Source organism: Mus pahari, chromosome 17 (genome assembly GCF_900095145.1).
Source record: "Mus pahari chromosome 17, PAHARI_EIJ_v1.1, whole genome shotgun sequence".
Taxonomy (NCBI): domain Eukaryota; kingdom Metazoa; phylum Chordata; class Mammalia; order Rodentia; family Muridae; genus Mus; species Mus pahari.
The window spans coordinates 24356152-24375394 of NC_034606.1; the positions used below are offsets into that span (position 1 = coordinate 24356152).

At 43.8% G+C, this 19243-nt stretch overlaps 1 protein-coding gene and 1 long non-coding RNA gene across 2 annotated transcripts in view; one reads left to right on the forward strand and one right to left on the reverse strand.

Annotated features, from left to right (window-relative positions):
- The window catches only part of Fer1l6 (fer-1 like family member 6), a 111944-nt gene that overhangs the window by 29428 nt on the left and 63273 nt on the right, over positions 1-19243 (forward strand). Inside the window, exons 12-17 of the mRNA XM_021217185.1 lie at positions 135-318; positions 2405-2525; positions 4115-4215; positions 7083-7173; positions 10974-11093; positions 12549-12701. Of these exons, the coding sequence (XP_021072844.1) occupies positions 135-318; positions 2405-2525; positions 4115-4215; positions 7083-7173; positions 10974-11093; positions 12549-12701 (770 nt within the window). The remainder of the gene's footprint in view (positions 1-134; positions 319-2404; positions 2526-4114; positions 4216-7082; positions 7174-10973; positions 11094-12548; positions 12702-19243) is intronic.
- On the reverse strand, positions 833-9091 carry LOC115065692. The gene is made up of 3 exons (XR_003845464.1): positions 8931-9091; positions 2130-2315; positions 833-1275 (listed from the first exon to the last, which is right to left on the reverse strand). It is a non-coding gene; the product is annotated as an uncharacterized LOC115065692 (long non-coding RNA).

The window sequence follows — 19243 nt, forward strand, 5'->3', positions numbered from 1 at the left end:
GGCTCCTTGCTGTGAGAGGGTGTGGGGTATGCCAAGATGGCTGATCCTGGATCCTTGCTGTGAGAGGGTGTGGGGTATGCCAAGCTGACTGATCCCACTCGATGACACCCAGTCCATTGCTCTTGTCTCTGAAGGTAACTTTGGGAACCTGATTGATGGAGGGTCTCATCATGGGAGTAAGAAGAAATCAGCTGAGCTGACTGAAGAGGACGTCCTTCCTCTGCTGCACGAAGGAGAAAAAGATGTGGCCCAGGACACTGCCATTTCCATGGCCTCCACCACTCACCCAGAGAAGCCTCTGGTGACAGAAGGGAACAGGTAGGTGGAGACAGGGCAGGTGAGGGCAGAGTTTCTGCTGGGTGACAATTTTTGCCAATTCCTGGGACTGTATCATCCAGCTTTCAGTAAGATAAGAAACACAAATTCATCTCAATGCTGGGAACCAACTGCAAACAGGAAAGCATTGTAACTACCACTCTAGTAAGTCCTTAGCCCCCCACAAAGACACACCCGAGGAACTCATCTAAAGACAGAGCAGCCATGATGGTTAGACCTGAGAGGAAACTATTTCCACAAGTGTCAGGTTAAAGCAGTCCAGACATTTCCCTAGGAACTGACTTCCCAGTCTGTCTCCTCGGCCACTGCTCCTCTTTCCAGATTGGGCAGATCAGAAGTCCCCATCTGGGCATCTTGTCACCAGACTCCTTTCATTTCCCAGCTTTCCATCTCTAAACAGATCCCTTCACTCTCAGTCTTCCTTGGACTTGGTTGGAGATTGTCAGTTGTTCTCTTCCATATTTTAAAGATTTCTTTAAAGTTATATGCATATGTGGGGGTGGGGTGGGGAGGCTATGTTCATGTGTGTGTGTCTGCTGAACCCAGGATAGTGTGTCAGATCCCCCGGAGCAGGGGTGATGGCTGTGAGCCACCCCACAGGGATGCTTGTAATGGTTCTCTGTAGAGTGGCACACCCTCTTAACTGCTGAGCCATTTCTCCAGCCCCAGGTCTACTTTTCCTTCCTGACCAAAGCCAGTAAGTGACAAGGTCTGGTCAGTGTAAACCTTAGGTATTTTTTGTGTCCTTAATTCTGGCCATGTATTTCTTGTTACTAAGAGACAAATACCCGATAAAAGCAACTACAGGCACAAGGTTTATTTCCCCTTACATTTCGTGGAGATAAAGTCCACCGCGACCAATCACGATTCCCCTTACATTTCGTGGCGATAAAGTCCACCGCGACCAATCATGATTGGCAGTTGTTCACATCATGTTTGCTATCAGGAAGGAGAGAGAGAGAGGACAGGAAGGGAGCCAAGCAATAAATCCAGTGACCACTTCCTTCAGTGAGGTTCTGCTTCCCAAAAGGTCTCCAACCTTCCTAAACAGTGCCAGCATCTGGTGACCATGTGTTAAAGTACACACACACACACACACACACACACACACACACACACANACACACACACACACACACACACACACACACACACACACACATACACACAGATACACACATGCATACACAGACCCATAGCATATACATATACACACATGCACACACAGACCCATAGCATATATATATTCACACACCTATGGACATATTCACACATATATACACACATGCACACGCACACACAGACACACACACCACCACCACCACATTCTCTGGGGCTCCACATCTTTGTTGCTTGGCTATACCTCTTATTCCTTCCTAGGCAAACAAGGCACCAGGGCCTGGCAAGGATAAGGATTGGATGGATGAGTGGGCAAATGGATGAAAGAACGGTGTCAAGCCACCAAGGATTGATTAGAGTGGCATATATGCCTTTATCCCCATTGGTCATAGGATTTACTTTTCTCCAAAAAATTTTTTACTCTCATCTGTTATACCAGCAGGTCAATACAGCATGCTCAGGATATACATATTTAAAAAGTAATCTTGCTCTTTTTTCTTTATCAACTTAAGACTCCATTGAGGAAGGTTTGCCCAACATATTCTACACACTGATGGTAACTTCAAAGCTTTGCCCTGTGTCTGGGGGTAGCTCCTTTTGTTTGTTTGTTTGTTTGGTTGGTTGGTTTTTATTTTGAGAGTTTCAAATGCAACCCAGGCTGTCCTTGAACTTACTTCGTTGCTGAGGATGGCTTTGAATTCTCCTCCTGCCTCTCATTCCAAGTGCTAGAATCAGACGTGTGTCGCCATCTTGATTTATTGGTAACTCTTAACCCTTTCCATGGTAACCACATAACCGGCGTTCACTGTTCACAGGTCTCCAATTATAGACGAAGGTTTTATCCCCATTCTTCTGAAGCCCTACAGAACACATGAAACATGAACAAATTGGAATTTCTTGAAAACCACTGGTTGCCTATTAACTTCTGCACCCAATGTATCTTTTACAGAAATTACAACTATTTGCCCTTCGGTGCCAAGAAGCCCTGTGTCTCCTTCATCAGTTCCTGGGGAGACCAGACATTCAGACTGCACTGGTCCAACATGCTGGAAAAAATGGCTGACCTCTTGGTAGGTGGCTTCATAGACAGAATGGGAAACTGGGGACAAAGATATACCTTTTTATTCAACCAGGGTCTTGACCTCAGGTTAAATAACACTGAGTTGGGGGCTACCGAATTTCAAAGCTTCTACCATGTGGACCCAGAGAAATGAGAATGGTCTGTAAAGCCCCAGGAATTCAAATCAAACTAACCAAATCCGCCTTTTAGTCTTCCAATGCCTAACACGAGGCTAATTCAACATCTCCAAAAGGCAGAAGAATGAAGGCATTTCACAAAGTTGATATCTGGCTTTAACTAGTCCTCTCTCCTACTCAAAGATTTCCTCCCCATTCCATATGCCCCACTGGGAGGGACATCCTCTAATCCTCTACTGGCAGTCCACAGGCCCCACCAGATGACTCTTGTCTTAACTTCCTATGCCTCTAGAGCCTACACTAAGGACAGAATTCTATCTCCCTCAGTTTTGTTCCACACCTTGGCTTCTGTTAAGCAAAACAGTGCCTCCTGTTGTGGGATTCTAGGAATTTCGTAACTAGACTCCGAAGATAACTTGAGAGGCCTAGCCCGCTCACACAATGTGGAGGCCATGGGCTTTGTCAGTCTAGTCTTGTTTATTCTTCAGACACAGTAGTTTTAGTTCATCACTAAGAGAGCAAGGAATTAGAAGAGTGGTCAGTGTCAGTAGACTTTCATGGCCTCCATGACTAAGCTTATTCCCTTATGGTGGTGGTGTAGACAGTTCCTACTAGTTTCCTGTTTTATAAATGAGGAGACTGCATAATGAGGTTAGTTCACTAATAAGTGGCACCCGAGATTATAACCCAGGTAGCCCACACCAGAGCCTGAATCCTTACTCCACTGAGCCTGAATCCTTACTCCACTGAGCCTGAATCCTTACTCCACTGTGCTGCCTGTTCCTCAGACACTGCAGATTGAGTCAGCAGGCACCGGACTTTGGCAGGTGATAGGAAATGCAGCTTTTGTAAATTCCAGCAGAGCAGTGGGAATATGAGCAGTTCCCTTTAGTCCCCATTTTTCTCTGAGTAGAATCCTAGACATCTACTGAGTAGAATCCTAGAATTTAGACCCAAAGAGAAATGTAGAATTATTATTTCAGTATATAGTCACTGCTGCAGTCAACCTGCCCCATTCCCTGTCCCCAAACCTGACATATTCAGAAGAGCAAGTGTGTATTTAGTGTCAGTGGGATTCTATTACTCTGTAAAATTGACTTAAATATTGATTTTGAAGTTGCTTAATAATTACATATAAAATTTAAGATTGTGAAATATTTCTCGCAATATTGGGTTTTCCTCAAAGTGAGTGACAAAAAAAATGATGCTTAGGTAGATAGGAACGGATCTGGGGCACAATGACTGTGAGTGATGTGGGTGAGGATGCGCATCTGGTCCCAAGGAAAGGAGGGATCAAAGTGGGAGAGCTGCAGCTGTGTTTCCAGGCCAAGTTCACAAAGGTAAAGGGGCACTTCCGGTCTCCAAAACCACAGAGACCGAGTAAGACAGCTGGCTGTTGTTTCTGGGATGTGACAATCAATGGTGTCTATACAAGTCCCATGGCTCTGTGGTTTGTCTTCAGGAAGAAGGCATAGAAGAAGTGAGGGAGCTGATCAAGGTTTCCCAGGAGGCGCCGGAAGAGAAGATGAAGACTGCGATCCGTGACTTCATCACGCAAAGCAGGTGGGTGATGTCGACCTTGAGAAATCAGCTGTGCTCATGCGCATCAGATGGGAGCTTGACAGTGCTATATCAGCGTGACACTCTTAAACAACTGAAACAGAAGCCGGGCAGGGGGGTGGGGAGCCAAAACGGGACATACCCACTGCTCAGATTCACATGGAACAAGAAAAAAAAAATCCTCATAGCATTAACACCAAGTCTCTAGTGCAGCCCACATTAACAGCAAGGGGGTTCTGCAGAAGGACAAATGGAAGTTGGGGCTCTCTGGGGCCTTTGGAGGCCGCTTGCCACCAGGGGAGCAGCTTGGACCATCCTGAAACTAACTCAGTCAAGACAAGCAAAAATAAAAATTTGCTAAAATAGACTTACTAAAAAGTGAGTGGAGATTAAAATTATATAAAAGGTAAAACCCATTAGACAGGCAGTAGGAATACCCAATATTATGCTACATGTGTGTATATTCATATATATATTCATATATATATTCATATATATATTCATATATATATTCATATATATGTGTGTGTGTGTCTGTGGGTGTGTGTGTATTTACATGTAAGCAAAGAAATAAATGTGTCACTTGTGCTATCTTCATCTGCTTACATCTTGTCTTAGTCAGGGTTTCTATTCGTGCACAAACATCATGACCAAGAAGCAAGTTGGGGAGGAAAGGGTTTATTCGGCTTACATTTCCATACTGCTGTTCATCACCAAAGGATGCAGGACTGGAACTCAAGCAGGTCAGAAAGCAGGAGCTGATGCAGAAGCCATGGAGGGATGTTCTTTACTGGCTTGCTTCCCCTGCTCTCTTATAGAACCAAGACTACCAGCCCAGAGATGGCACCACCCACAAGGGACCTCCCCCCTTGATCACTAATTGAGAAAATGCCTTACAACTGGATCTCATGGAGGCATTTCCCCAACTGAAGCTCCTTTTTCTGTGATAACTCCAGCTGTGTCAAGTTGACACAAAACTAACCAGTACACAAAGCAATATTAAGCATGAGTCCTGATGTTACAATTCCCCTGAAACACCTTTTAAAAGCTTCATAATCTCATACCTCATGTTGGAAAGTATTGGCGAGCAAGTAATAGCTCAATAAGCCCTCCATATTATGGGAGGACTTGAGGGTGAAAATTAACTGTCCCTCCTTTTCTTCAAGTTTTCAGTCAACTGAAAGAACACCCACATATGTCCATAATCAAAATGGTAGTTTTATCGTTGGGAACTGTGGGTCCGAGAAAGCAGGCTGGACCTGAGGTCAGGTTGGAATTCTTGCCGCCTGAGCCTTTCTTCGACAAGCAGTTGGTCTTTTGAGACCACCTCCACAGCAAGGGCAAGCCATTCGTCATGTAGAGGTGACCAGGCTGTCCACAGGTCTGTGAAGTGGGAATGAGGGCAAACATTGCATCACTCACCCCAATTCTGATGCAGAAAACAAATGTGTTTCCATTAGCCTCTGTGTGATAGGAGAGACCCTAAGTGGCTAACATGTCTACTTGGGCTGATCCATCCCAGAGAGTGGGGTGGCATTCATTCCCTGTACTTTTAGTAATCACAGGGATGCAACAAGAGTACTCCCAACTCAAAATATGACCATCTTATTCTTTATAAAAAAGGAACAGGAAATGCAGTTTTAAGAGGATCCCCAAAGAGAGTGTGACAGGGTTTCCAACAGGTACCTGGCAGAGCCTGGGTGGGGTCTCTCTCATCCTAGATTCTCCTTTGTAAATTTCCTTTGTGATTGTTTCACCACAGAAGGACCACACACTTATTGTATAATATGTGCATCTACATTCCATATTCTACAGTCCTGTTATGGATATGACATTAAAAGATATATTTTCAGTTTTCTGTACATTCCTATTTTCAGAGAAAAGAGGTTAAGTTTTTCCTCCTGGACTGGTTTTCCCTGCCTTTGCAGACATATATCCTCACATACACACTCATAAAACATGTTGTTTCTTCCCAGTGGCCACAGATATTTTCCCAGCAGGTTTGCTCCTACACTTGTAATATAACCCAGGCAACTTCACACACGGATATATCATAATAAGTTTAATTTATCTTCAACAATACTTCATTGTTCCATTTATTCTATCACCATGGCAAATATTCTATAAATATATTCTTAAAAGATTGTTCCACTATTCCCAAAGGACAAGAATTCTAGCGTAATTTTTAATCCAATTATGCACATGTTAAAATGTTCATAGGTTCTATCAAGTATTTGTAAAAAAATAAATAAATAACCAGTTACTTCTATAGTAGCACACACTTTCTACACTCCCCCTTACCACCACTAATTGTGGATAACATTACTTTTATAAGTGAAGTTGCATTGACTGTAATATCATTTAAATCATCAGTAAAGAAAATATGTTCATTTACATTTCTTCTTGAATTGTATACATAGCCATTATTATTTTCCTTTTTAAACACATTTGAAATTTCATCTCCAAAAATGTTACTCTTCAAGAAGGTGGGAACATATCTTAGTCTTGATTCTAAAAGATCTACTGTATGTATGTAACATTTCAGAAAAGCATTGGTGTGTCTTAAATATGTAAGACCGTATTATCTTATGCAAATTTGTCGTGAACTTTGATATCAATTACAATGGGTAAGTATGAAGTAGAATTCATAAATCTCCTCAAACTAACACAGGGCCTGGGTATCATTTTCAAGTTTTTTTCCTAATTAGAAACAATTAACGCACCATTGTTTAAACCTAAATTTAAAAACCTGGGTTCTGTGGATCGGCTTTTCATTGTGGGATGGAGAGTAGATTTTGTTTTTCAAATCTCTGGAATCACACAAATGGATTTTCACTAAGCAAGCTGCAAAAACGGATATTCTCTTTCAGAGCCTTTATCTCCGAGGCAGAAAAGAAGCCAAAGACGCTGAACCAAACTGCATTAGATAAGAAACGACTCACACTCTGCTGGCAAGAGCTGGTATGTGCGAACCTATTTATATTTTGAACACAGCTAAAGCATGTGCTTTAAAAATAAACCTCACAGATGCCACATAGGTCGCAGGGCAGACAAGGACAAGGTTTAAAGGACATATTTTTCTGTGAGGTAGAAACAGCAGCGGGAAAGAATGTGTGCTGGATAGGAACTCACCTATTGCAGACTCAAGAGGACGATCTGCAAGTCCAGGAGCTCAACTTCTTATTCACATGGAGTCCCCTGCCCTTGTTTATTTCTTCCAAAATTTGCATTTTGCTAAAGCTGTTAGACCCAGGCTAGAGAAATGGCTGGGCATTTAGGAAAAATAGATGCTCTTCCAGAGGACCTGGGTTTGAGTCTTGGCACATGGAGGCTCACAACTGTCTATAACGACAGATCCAGAAGATCTGCTGCCCTCTTCTGGCCTCAGCCTTCATTACACATGCAGGCAAACCCTGTACACACATTTCCTTTCCAAGGCTAGGCAGCTAGATTCTTTCACCTTGATGTCTGTCCCACAAACAAGAAGCTCAAAGAACTAACAGTTTTCTCCTCTCATCCCACTGAAAATCCGGGTTAAGGGTTGCCAGACCGCTTGAGGACAGGTGGTTACTGATGTCCCTCTGTGTCCTGCCTACTAGCACGGTGTTTGTAGATGCTTAAAGATACCTTACAGGTGCTCAGTCCTTGTGGAATGAGTGATGGCCGAAAAATGCCGGCCCGAGTCAGACAGACCCTGAGATATCTGACTGTAAAGTTCCACCAATAACACACAAGGGACATTTGGGCAACACTGTGATAATTCTATTAATAGAAATCTCTTAGTATTTGACTTGAGTCGGGGGATTAAAAGCTATGATCAGGATCCAGAAAGATCAGTTTTAAAAAAAATCCTATCTAAGCCCGTCCTTCATCTTTCTTTCCAGAATATTAATTGTCTGTCCCCTAGGATGTTCAAGGAAGCTGGCTTGCATCATCCTCGAGGTCTTCCTGCTTGGTCCTCCCTCTGGGCCTCTAGCTGATTATGTTGCCTATGCCTTGACTCCATTGCATATTCTAGGCAGAGAGCTCTGCCTGCTTGTTGCCTACCAATCTTGACTGGACCAAGCCCCCCATGTCAGTGTCTCAACAGTGTCTTGTATTTGTTACTCTCTTCTCACCACAGTGAAAGGATTCATTCTGGCTCGGCTTTGAAAGGTTGATGCTCAGTCACAGCAGGACAGGCGTGGAAGTGTTCGTGGCTGAGGGAGCGTGTAGCTGGGGCGCTTCCCATCTCGTAGATCATGAAGCAGAGAGGGATGACAGTGTTCAGTGGGCTTCCTCCCTTTTATTCATCAGATCAGGTGACCCAGCAGATGACGGTGACCCAGCCCAGCCATTCAGGCTTAGCTCTTCTCCTTAAACCTCTTTAGAAACACCCCCACATACTTACTCAAAGTTGTGATTCATCAATGCCCAAGGTATTTAATTGAGTTGCCAATAAAACGTCACCACCTTAGACTCACGTCTCTTGTCTCTAGGGCAGTATCTCTTGCCTCCTAAAGGAAACCAGATGTCTTGGAACACTTCCCACTCAGTATCTTCCACCGATCTTTACCCCTCCCAACTTTCTTCTCCTTCCTGTATTAGGATGCCCAGCTGTACTTATTGATCCAACCAGAAACCTGGGAATCAATGGTGACTTTTTAATCCCTCATCTTAAACCACTGGGGCTACCCCAGATCTTGTTGATTCTTCTCCTTAAGCATTCTAGAACTTACCTCACTTCTCTCGCCCCTGAGAACCCCTGGTATAGACTTTGCAGTAGACTTCCTCTAGCTTATCTTCCATTCGAGAACCAAAATGGCTCTTAAAACAAAACACAAGGCGATTGCTTGTTCTTAGCAATCACTGAACTTTGTCAGCGTTAATAAAGTCTAGATTCCCTTTGCACGGCATGCAGAGCAAGCAGTGTATGACCTAGCATTGTGGCCTTGTCCTGCAGTGTGCCCTCACTCTGGAATGTTTTCTGACCAGCTAGACTCTTGCTGCTTGTATATCTCTGCACATGTGATTGCTCCCTCTGTCAGGGCTGTCATTTGTTTTCTTACTGTCTGATGAATTCCATATGGGTCAGGTCAGATTGAAATCTTTCAGGAAGCTTGCCTCCCTCCCCCCCCCCGTGTCTGATCTCATGATGCTTTATACATTTTTTTGTATATATTGCTTTCATTTCACAAAACTGTCAAAGGAAGCATTGTGTGCAGCTGTGGTCTAGGTACCTGGCAGACAGCAGGTATTCATTCTTTTAGTCAGCGTTACCAGAAAACTTCTTATGTGTTGGGCATGGACAAAGTACTAGGAACACAAAGCTGAAAGTTCGTAGTGTTTGTCCCTGAGGAATCCATAAATGGCCTCGCTTATTCATTCCGAATTCACTTACTACCCTCTGTGTGCCAAGGAGGTACTGTATGTCACATTGGTTGTTCAGGATAAGGACAAGACAGGATCCCCCTGTCCAACTGCCGATTCCCCTGTAGTGGAGAAGACAGAATGCAGGTAGGCAAACAACACAGACATAAAAATAATCTTAGGTTATGGTTATGAAGGGAAACTCGCTAAAGCCAGGGAGAACAGGAAAGTATTTGACAACATATAATACCATGGCAACGTTTAAAACAAAGCCACATGAAGTCTAGGAAGAACATTTGTGCAATGAGATCTGTGTGTTACAGCCTTAGGGTAGAGCAACCTTGGCATGCCCCAGGATCTTTTGAGGAGCCCTGAGTCTGGGGTACAGTGGGAGAAGAGAGACTGCTATGAGACGGAGAGAAAAGCACAGACAGCTCACAGGGCCTTAGAAAGCACTGTAAAGACTGTTTTTATTTTTAAACAAAGCCCATAAGCATAGGTGGAACGAATGAGTAAAAATAAGTATTGTCTTTGCTTCTTTTCTCCCTTCCTCTGTCCCTCCCTGTGCCCCCCTACCCTCTTTCCCATCCCGTCTCCCTTCCTTTCTTGGCGTGGTCTCATGTAGCCCAGGCTGAGCTCAACCTTCCTTTATGTAGTTGAGGATGGCCTTGAACTACTGTTCCCTCATTTTCACCTCCCTCCCAGGTGCTGGAGTTACAGAAGTGTACCGCCATGCCTGGGTTATAAAATGACGGTGTTTGGCATTTAGCATAGATGTTTCTCAGATGGTACCTTTGGCTGGAACTATCCTTCATAGTTCTAAGTTGAGAAAGGGAGATGCATTCTGGACTGATCTGGAGACCAGGCCCAGGAGCTTTGTGGCTTTTATTTTTTCACCTTAAAATGGAAATCTTGGTGCCCACCTTAGAAGGTCACTAAGAGGAGTAATGAAAGAAAATTGCATGGCATAGAGTAATAACTCAACACAGTTTAGCTGTCTTTATTAGAGTTCTTATTAAGCACCAGGGAGCTTAGTTCAGCTACTGTCTCATAGTCACATGGCCTGGACATGCTTCTGCACTTCCTAGGTCTCATCTATCTATCAAAGCAGAGATGGTATCTACTGTCTTCACTGTGGTAGATTTCTTATGGATGAGGTAATCAACTCTACAAGCAAATCTCATTGGGAATACGGGGAAGAAAGTTTCCCAGAGAGGGTGAGATGAGTGAATTGAACTCCTATGTCATTTCTATTCAATAGTCAATGTGCACAATGTCAAACCCAAAGCCAGTCCAGAGAGTAGTGCTTTAGTGTGGGACTTGCAAACACCTAAGGACACTCCAGCACAGGGCAGGGTCTGTTGCCTAGACTTCTGGAAAGATCTACACCACAATTCTTGTCCTTTTTTTAGAAGGCAATGGCCGATGAGGCTGAAGGGGTCATTCAACAACAGAAGAAGAAGCTATCTCTTGATGAGATGATCCGAGAAGCTCAGAACTTTGTGGAGAAAATACACTTTCTTGTGGATGAGGTAATCAACGCTACAGGCAAAGCTCATTGGGATTCCCAGAGAGGGCAAGATGAGCAAATTGATCATTTGCTTGGGGATGGAAGGAGACATTTTTTAAAATCAAGCCAAATATAGCTTGCTGTGTTGATTTCTCATAAAGCCAGAGTGTTCAAGAGAGTAAAATGCATGTCCCCTAACACAAGAACAGTCCAAGCAAGCATGTTGATGGTAGGAGCCTTCAGGGGTTTTCAAGCATAAGAGAATCTAAACTCACATTCAATAAAGTTCAGACTACCTATTTTAAGGAGAGTTGTAAGCAAGGTTTTCTGGTGTCTTCTAAAATGATCTTTAAAAGGCATCATATTCACTTCTGTCAAATATAGATTCTTTCTTGAATCCCTCAGGTGTGGATATACTTCCTACACCAAGTTTGTGGGGGATGGTGTTGGGAGAGGCACATGGATTTACTGCTCCACTGGCTCTCGAGTGTGGTGATTCTCTCGTATATTATTTGTTCCCTGGAAGTGTATTAAATAGTGAGAGGTAATGTTAAACAGTAGCCATGAGGATTTCATTGAGAAGATGGAAGGTTTGAGGTGGGCATTGGGGCTTCCTGTCTGTAACTAACAAGCCCTGTGTCTGGAAAACTATCCATTGCCTTTGGTTTCATGGCAGATAGAAGGGATGGATGCTCCTTTCGGGACCAAATATGAATGAGAGATGAGAGAGAGCAGCACAGAGCATCCAGCTCCAGATGAAAGCGCTCGGCCTCCCATTTTGGTGGTTACATTGGTTCAGAAATGTACATTTCAAGCACAAAAATAACGGAATAGTCCATATGGAAACGTGCATTTCCTTATTGAATAGCTCAATTTTTAAATTTCTCTAAAGTTTAGTAGAGTTGTTCCAAATGGCTGCAATGGAAGTTGGCTATTGGGCAACTAGATGTTAGCCACGGGTCCTCTAGATTTGCTCTCTCTTTCCTAAAAGTGACTGGGGTGTGATTCAAAGGTATGAGTATACTTTTATTTTATTTATTTATTTATTTATTTATTTATTTACTTTTATTTTATTTATTATTTATTTTTATTTATTAAAAAAAGAACTTTCATCTGAACTTTCTGGAATGTTACATGGTTCTGAAGAAATCTTACCCTTTGAAGCTAAGTCAATATCTATATTGGAAAAGTATTAACAGAAATCTGTAGAAAAGCATTCACTTGGCATATCATGCAAAGCAGGCCACTGAAGATAATATGCCAACACAGCTCCAGCAAGCTCTGGCAAACCCATGTATTCCTACCTCACAACCAAGATGCTGTCTTCTTAAGGGAGAGGCGCTTCACTGGCTTATTTGTACAGATGATTAAACGCCCACACTGTTAATGCAGAATAAGGGTTCTGTGGGGTTAGGTAAACTCTAGAAGCACATCTACTAAATACCAACCTATGCAATCGTATCTTCCCACTATCCAGCCACAGCACACGATCCCGGACGTCTTCATTTGGATGCTCAGTAACAACAAGAGAGTGGCATATGCCCGAGTTGCTGCCAAAGACCTGCTGTACTCCCCCATCGAGGAGCAGAAGGGCAAGCATTGTGGGAAGATCAAAACCCACTTTCTCAAGGTAAGTCTGCCTGAGACTAAAAGGAGACCCACTTCTTCTTACCCTGAGTGGCTTAGAGTTGTTAGCATGTGTTCATGTCTGGAATTCTTTCTGGTGTTTTTTCAAAAACAGAGGGCGGCTAGGAGACCTTAGGCTTCTCTATCTAAATCCCAATTGAGCGTTTTTTCCTAGCATTCCAATTGTTATGTCTTCAGGCACATGTAGATTTTTCTTTCAATCTAATGACCAACCCACTTGGTCAGACTTTCACTCCTTCGATTATTAGCGAGACTGGAAATTGTCCCTATTGGTTCCTCCTATCATTTTTTTCCCCATACAATCTTCCCAAGGCATCTTTCTTAGGAGTCAATAAATATTGTTAGATGAACTCCATTCATCCATACAGTTAATATGTTTAAACAATTCAAGCCTGCCTGGGTTGTAAAGACCTTCAATTGCAAATACTTGGGAATCTGAGGCATTTCAAGATCAGCCTGGGCCACAGATGGAGTTCAAGCCCAGTTTGAACAACTTAGTGAGATACTGACTTAATTTTTTCTTAAAAAAAAAAAAAAAAGAAAAAGAAAAGAAAAAGAAAAAGAAAAAGTAAAAGAAAAAGAAAAAGCTGTAGTCAGTGGTAATGAGCTTGCCTAACACATGCAAGGTCCTAGGATCAAGCCACAGTGATGAGAAGAAAGGAGGAAGGAAAAAGAAGAAAGAGAAGAAGGGAGGAAGGCAAGAAGGAAGGGGGAGGGAGGAAGAAAGGAAAGGACAGAGGGATGGAGGGAAGGAGGGAGGAAGAAGAAAGCAAGTGTTCTTTTGATAAGAGCATCAGTCATATTAAATTTAGGGACCATCCTGTTTCAGTCCAGTCATTTGACTAATTACATCTGCAGTGACCCCACTTCCAAATAGGGTAGCAACCTGATGCCTGAAGATTAAGATCTAAAACAGATGAATCTGGGAGGAACATAATTCAATCCATAACCGAGTTCCGGGCAAATATTTACCGGCTGTGTGATCTTGGAGAGACTGCTTAATATTTTTCATACGTTTGAAGAATGTTTATTCTGTCTTCCCTCCACTACGTGGATATGCCTGTGAGGATTAAGTGAATAAACTCAAGCCAAGAACACATATTGGTGCCCCACGTGGTCATCAGTCAGTAAATACCAGTGCCATCCAGCGCCTCAGAGAACTCGCTATCCCCTGTGGAGCCCTCATCAGGTGTTTGTGGCGGTGGGGCTTAATCTGACTGGATTTAGAATTGACCTTGTGGCACAGTCCAGGTCTAACCATGAGTGTGCTTCCAGAAACCCTTAACCTATACGGGAAGACCCACCCTGAGAGTGAGTGGCATCATCCCGTGGGCTGGGGTCTCCGGGTTGAGTAGGAGGGCTGGACAGGGAAAGGGGTGAGCACCCACCAGCATCCATCTGTCTCTGCCTTCTTCCTGTGGACCTGACAGACAGCCACTACTTCGCCCTCACTCCCCCGCCCCCGAACTTCCCCGCCCCCGCACTTCCCCCACAATGTGGTTGACCGTAGCCTCCCCCCCTTAAACCACGAGCCAAAATGAATCCTTCCTTGAAGTTGCCTTTGTTGGGAATTTGGCACATGGGGAGAGAAGGAACTAACTCAGTGACTTTGCTTATTTCTTTCTGTCCTGTCCGTAAAATAATTCTTAAAATCTGCCCCGATGAAACTATAATTGGAAAAAAAAAGTCATTATATATCTTTTTTTTACCCAAGTCATTCATCCCAAATATCAGAGACTTTCTTTCACCTTCTCCATTCAAAGAGTGCTACAGAAGCTAGGAAGGTTTGTCTTAAAAATAGCAAATTGTTTCCAAAGGGCCTGTGCTAAAAATACTACAGAGTGGTATGAAGTTACTCTCCGCGAAATATTGTGGTGTATCCTGGCACCGTACAAAATTAGAACAAAGAACCTGCTGCTGTCAAATCACGCCAGGGAGTAGGTACCGCTAGATCGGAGAAACGCTTTTCCACAGGTATCCAGCCTGAGTGTTACCTTTATCAATGTGTTTGTGGCTTTCTTTATCTGCATTTTCCTGTTGCCACTGTGACTGCTCTAGATGGTCACTAAGCCTCCTTGAATTCAGTCACCACTCAGGGAGGGAGCAAAGGGTGATTCAGCAAAACTGTTTCCATATTTCCGTACTCATTTTGATTGTCAACTCCCATTTCAACTCCCTCTCACCTGCCACTTCCTTTTATTCTCTCCCCATCTCCCACTCCTTCCTGAAATCATAAGTCTGAAAAAAAATAAAAAAAGCCAAGACTATAGGAGAAAGCCTAATCTCATGATGAGTTAGTTCCTAGTGGAGAATTCAGAAGTGGAAATAAAAAAACACAGACTGTAAAGTTTCTCTTCTATGGCACAGCTGTCTGCTGCGTAAGCATCCCCTAAACTTTCAAAGACCTGTAGGAGGTTGTGGTTGCCACACTGGAAAGTCGGAGATGGCAGCTAGAAGATCTACAGTCAAGAAGCGTCCACGTTTTTGAAAATCAGATTTGTTAGTTTATTGTTCCAGAGTATCTGTATCCAACTGAATTAGTCACTCTGCCTGTTGCCCTGTTAGAACGCCTTGCAGAAGCATCTCAGGGCATAAAGGATGTGTTTTGAATCACAGGTAAGGTGACATAGGTCTTCATGGTGGGGTGGGCGAAGAAATGGTCACTAGCCTGGGTCTGTGACAACAAGAGCTTGTCCAAGAGGCTTCTTGTGTGTACAGACCAGGAAGCAGAGATGACGGGCCAAAACAAGAGAGGAGATCATCTTTAAAGACCCTTCTGCTAGTTTGACTACAGACCCAAAGGTTCTATAGTCCCCACCCGCCCAAACAGTGCCACTGGCTGTGTCCCAGAAGGACATTTGACTTCCAAATTCTAACAGGGACTTTAACAGACCTTCTATCTGTTGGGTCTGTTTTGGGAGGAGGAGGTAGATGAGGCACAGGGAAGGCTAAGACTTGAGCATTGCATCTCCTGCAGGATTTGATGTCAGCTATCAGAACTGTTTATGTACCTCTCCATTCTTGGCTGTTTGTTTGTTTGTTTGTTTGTTTATTTTAATCTGCTCTCCATTCTGGTCTCAAAGGGTTGAATAAATCAAACCTGGATGCGTGAGTTGATTTGTAGTTCTCACTATAAATTCACACACACACACACACACACACACACACACACACACACACACACACTCATAGTTTCTTCACTAGCAATAGAAGGACTGATGTTTTCTTTTGTTTTCCATTAAAGAAAAAGGAACCTTTAAAACAAAGTTCCAGGGTGGAATATAACATAGTATGTCGTGAACCATACTATTTAAATTCCTAAAACTAAGGTCTGTAGGCTTAGCACCAACAGAAAGATGTGTAGAAGCTCACATTCCACCCTGGAACTGCAGAGTAAAAATCCACCAGATGCTGCCTCTATGTAGGTGCACAGACATACACACACAGCAATTGTGAGGAGCAGATTAAGCCTCTGCTCAGAGCTGCTCAGAGCTGAGCCTTGGCTCTAATCCCTTCTTGCTCTGTGACATTAGATAATGGTTCACTATTTACCTGAAACTCATCTTCTTTATTTCTAAAACATACTTACTGGAAAGGTTGCAGAACGATTGTGAGACTGAACAAAAGAGCGGCCTGGTACATCATGCAGAAGATAGAGAGAAGATAGAGCGCTCTACAAGAAGAAACACTGGTCCAGGGCCTAAGTTCTCAATGAGTGCCAAGCATCTTCATTCTTGGGAATCACCATATTTATTAAACAAATGCATGCAGAATTCTTCAGGCACCAAGCAATCTTTTTTTTTAAGCCTTAGAAACATCACTGTGATGGACCAGGCAAAAACCCTTGTCTTTGTGAACCGATGTCCCGGGATGGCTACAAATAGCAGAAGAAATGCTGTCACCCTAACAAAATAACCCTTGGCTCATCCCTGCTCTCGTTCCTTCAGTTCCGCTCCTCCTCCCTCTCTCCCTCCCGCTCCATCTTTCATTCCGTGCTGTCAATCAAACCCAGGGCCTTCCAGGTGTGAATCTAACAATATACAAACAAGTACCAAATTAGATCCTCGGCCTTCTCGATAAACGTTTATTTGCTTGAACAAGTTTTCAAATCATCAGGGAAATGATGAAGGGAGATTATTTCTCTTATTACAATTTTTTTAAATTACAGGTTGCAGAGTACTTACCTTGATTCAAAGCAGAGTGGTTTTGTTTTATTTATTTATTTTTTTAGCTGAATACATAATAGCGCCCTTCTTTCTAGAGATTAAATCCAACTCCTCCGCATACCAATCAAGTGCACCCTTGAGCCTCACCGGCCCCTTGTCACCATGAGCTCTTCTGGTCAGAAAGCTCTCTGTACCATTCTTGGCACAGCATAAATGCTTGCTAAATATGAGCTCCCACTGCCAGATCTATGTTTGTGTTCCTTCTTCCTTCTGGGATGCTCTTAGTTGATCTTACTCCAAGGTACTGAGTAAGGGACTCAGCTATGCGTGGTAGTGCCCTCCTATGCACTGGGGGTGTGTTCCAAGACACCCAGTGGGTGCCTAGCATTCAATTGCAATTGCAGTATACATAGTATTTCTTCCTGTGAATACCTATAATAAAGTTTCATTTACAAATTAGAGGTTTATGACAATAGTTAATAGTAAAGTGGAACAGTTATAACTGTATACCATAGTAAACCTCATCTATGACTTAATGTGCAGCAGGAGAAACAGAAGCTGAGCACAGCAAGCTGTGCACTTGAACAAGGGATGTTCCTTCCCTTCCCTTGACCAGTGACTCTCAACCTTCCTAATGCTGTGACCCATTGATACGGTCCCTCATATCGTACTGACCTCCAACCATAAGATTGTTTTGCTACTTCATGGTTGGAATTGTGCTAGTTATGAATTGTAATGTAAATATCTGATAGACAGAATATGTGATATGTGACCCCTCAGGGGGTCTTGGCCCATTGGTTGTGAACCTCTGCCTGAGATTTTCTCTTCTATCACTGGTATTAGCTACGGCTCCTGTGTCTGTAAAACCAAATACCTGACCAGAAACAATGTGAAAGGGAGGGCTCATTCTGCCTCATGGTTTGAAGCCACACGGTCTGCCACAGCCAGCTGGGGAGGCATGGTGGAGTCTGTCCACAGTCAGGAAGAAGAGAGATGAATGCTTCTGCTTAGCCCACGCTTCATCCCTTTTCTCTCTCTGGGATTCCAGCTCATAAGATGGCGAAGCACACATCCAGAGTGTGTCTTACCCTCTCTCCCTCCTCTGAATCCTGTGTAAACACTCTTTCAGACAGCCCAAGGGTGTATCTCACTATCCATTAGCTGTTTATTAACCCAATCAAGTCAATAATAAAAACTACCCATCCATCACTCGAGGGAGCGCCTGTGTCCAGAGCTGAGCATTTGGAGGACCTGTCTCCCTGAGCCCCAGCATCCGATGCTCCCTGGCTCTGGTCCATTGGCCGGAGCCCAGCGGCACATGCGGTGGTTGGTTGATTGAGTTGTTCCGAATCTGCGATTGGAACCATCAGAGCAGGCTACAGAGGCAAACAGCTGTGCTCAAGTTGAAGTCAGAGCCTCTCCATGGATGCTCGGGAAGTTGTCTGAACAAGTTCTGGCTTGTGGTAATAGGACCTACTGATCTTCCATGGGAAGAACTCGGTGTGGAGAAAGGAGAGTTATTGAGAGGCAACTCTAAAACCTGCCAGAAGAGACACTTAGAAGAGTCAATAGAAGCTAGAGAAGTAGCCATGTCTTAAGTGTCATTGGCTCTTGTCAGAAGCCCTGAATACAGCCAGGGCTGGCACTGGGGCTGGGTAGGGACAGAGAGATCCCGAATCCCAGTGACTAGGAAACTAGAGAGGCATGCTCAATACATCAGTTTTTATCCTTGTGGTCTTGGGGTATATGAACGCCCACAAATACATTTGTGTGCAGCGTGCACACACACACACACACACACACACACACACACACACACACACACACACAGTATTACACGTGAGGCCCCCACATGGAGAGGAAGCAGAGAGCTTAAGGAGCTTAAAGCCACAGTGCCTAAGGAGGATGAAGGATCTGAAGATGTATGCCAGGCAAAAGGGACTGGGAGAGCAGACAGGGCTTTCCCCCACACAGAGCGTGGGACAGAGGAGCAGGACAGGCAGTCCTGAATGAAGTGAAGGGGCAGAAACTCAGGCTGCAACCCCAGTACCTAGGAAGGCAAGGCGAACTGAAGAGCTTGAAGAAGAGGCAAGCTATAGACTCAGAGCCAATAGTCTACAACTGGAATCACCAGTCCTCGGCTCTAGTCATGGGTGTGTGAGTTAAAGACCAAGGGAGCGCAGACACTGTCCCCATCTGTGAAACAGGCAACGAGCGCGTGTATCTGTTAGGCCTACGGGATCCAGGACCTGGCAGTGGTTATCAGAATTCATGCCTAAGCCTCGGGCCTCCAGACCGAGGTTGTCCTCAGGAGTTCTGCGATGTGACGACTGGGATCATTTCTTTCAATTGTGTGACG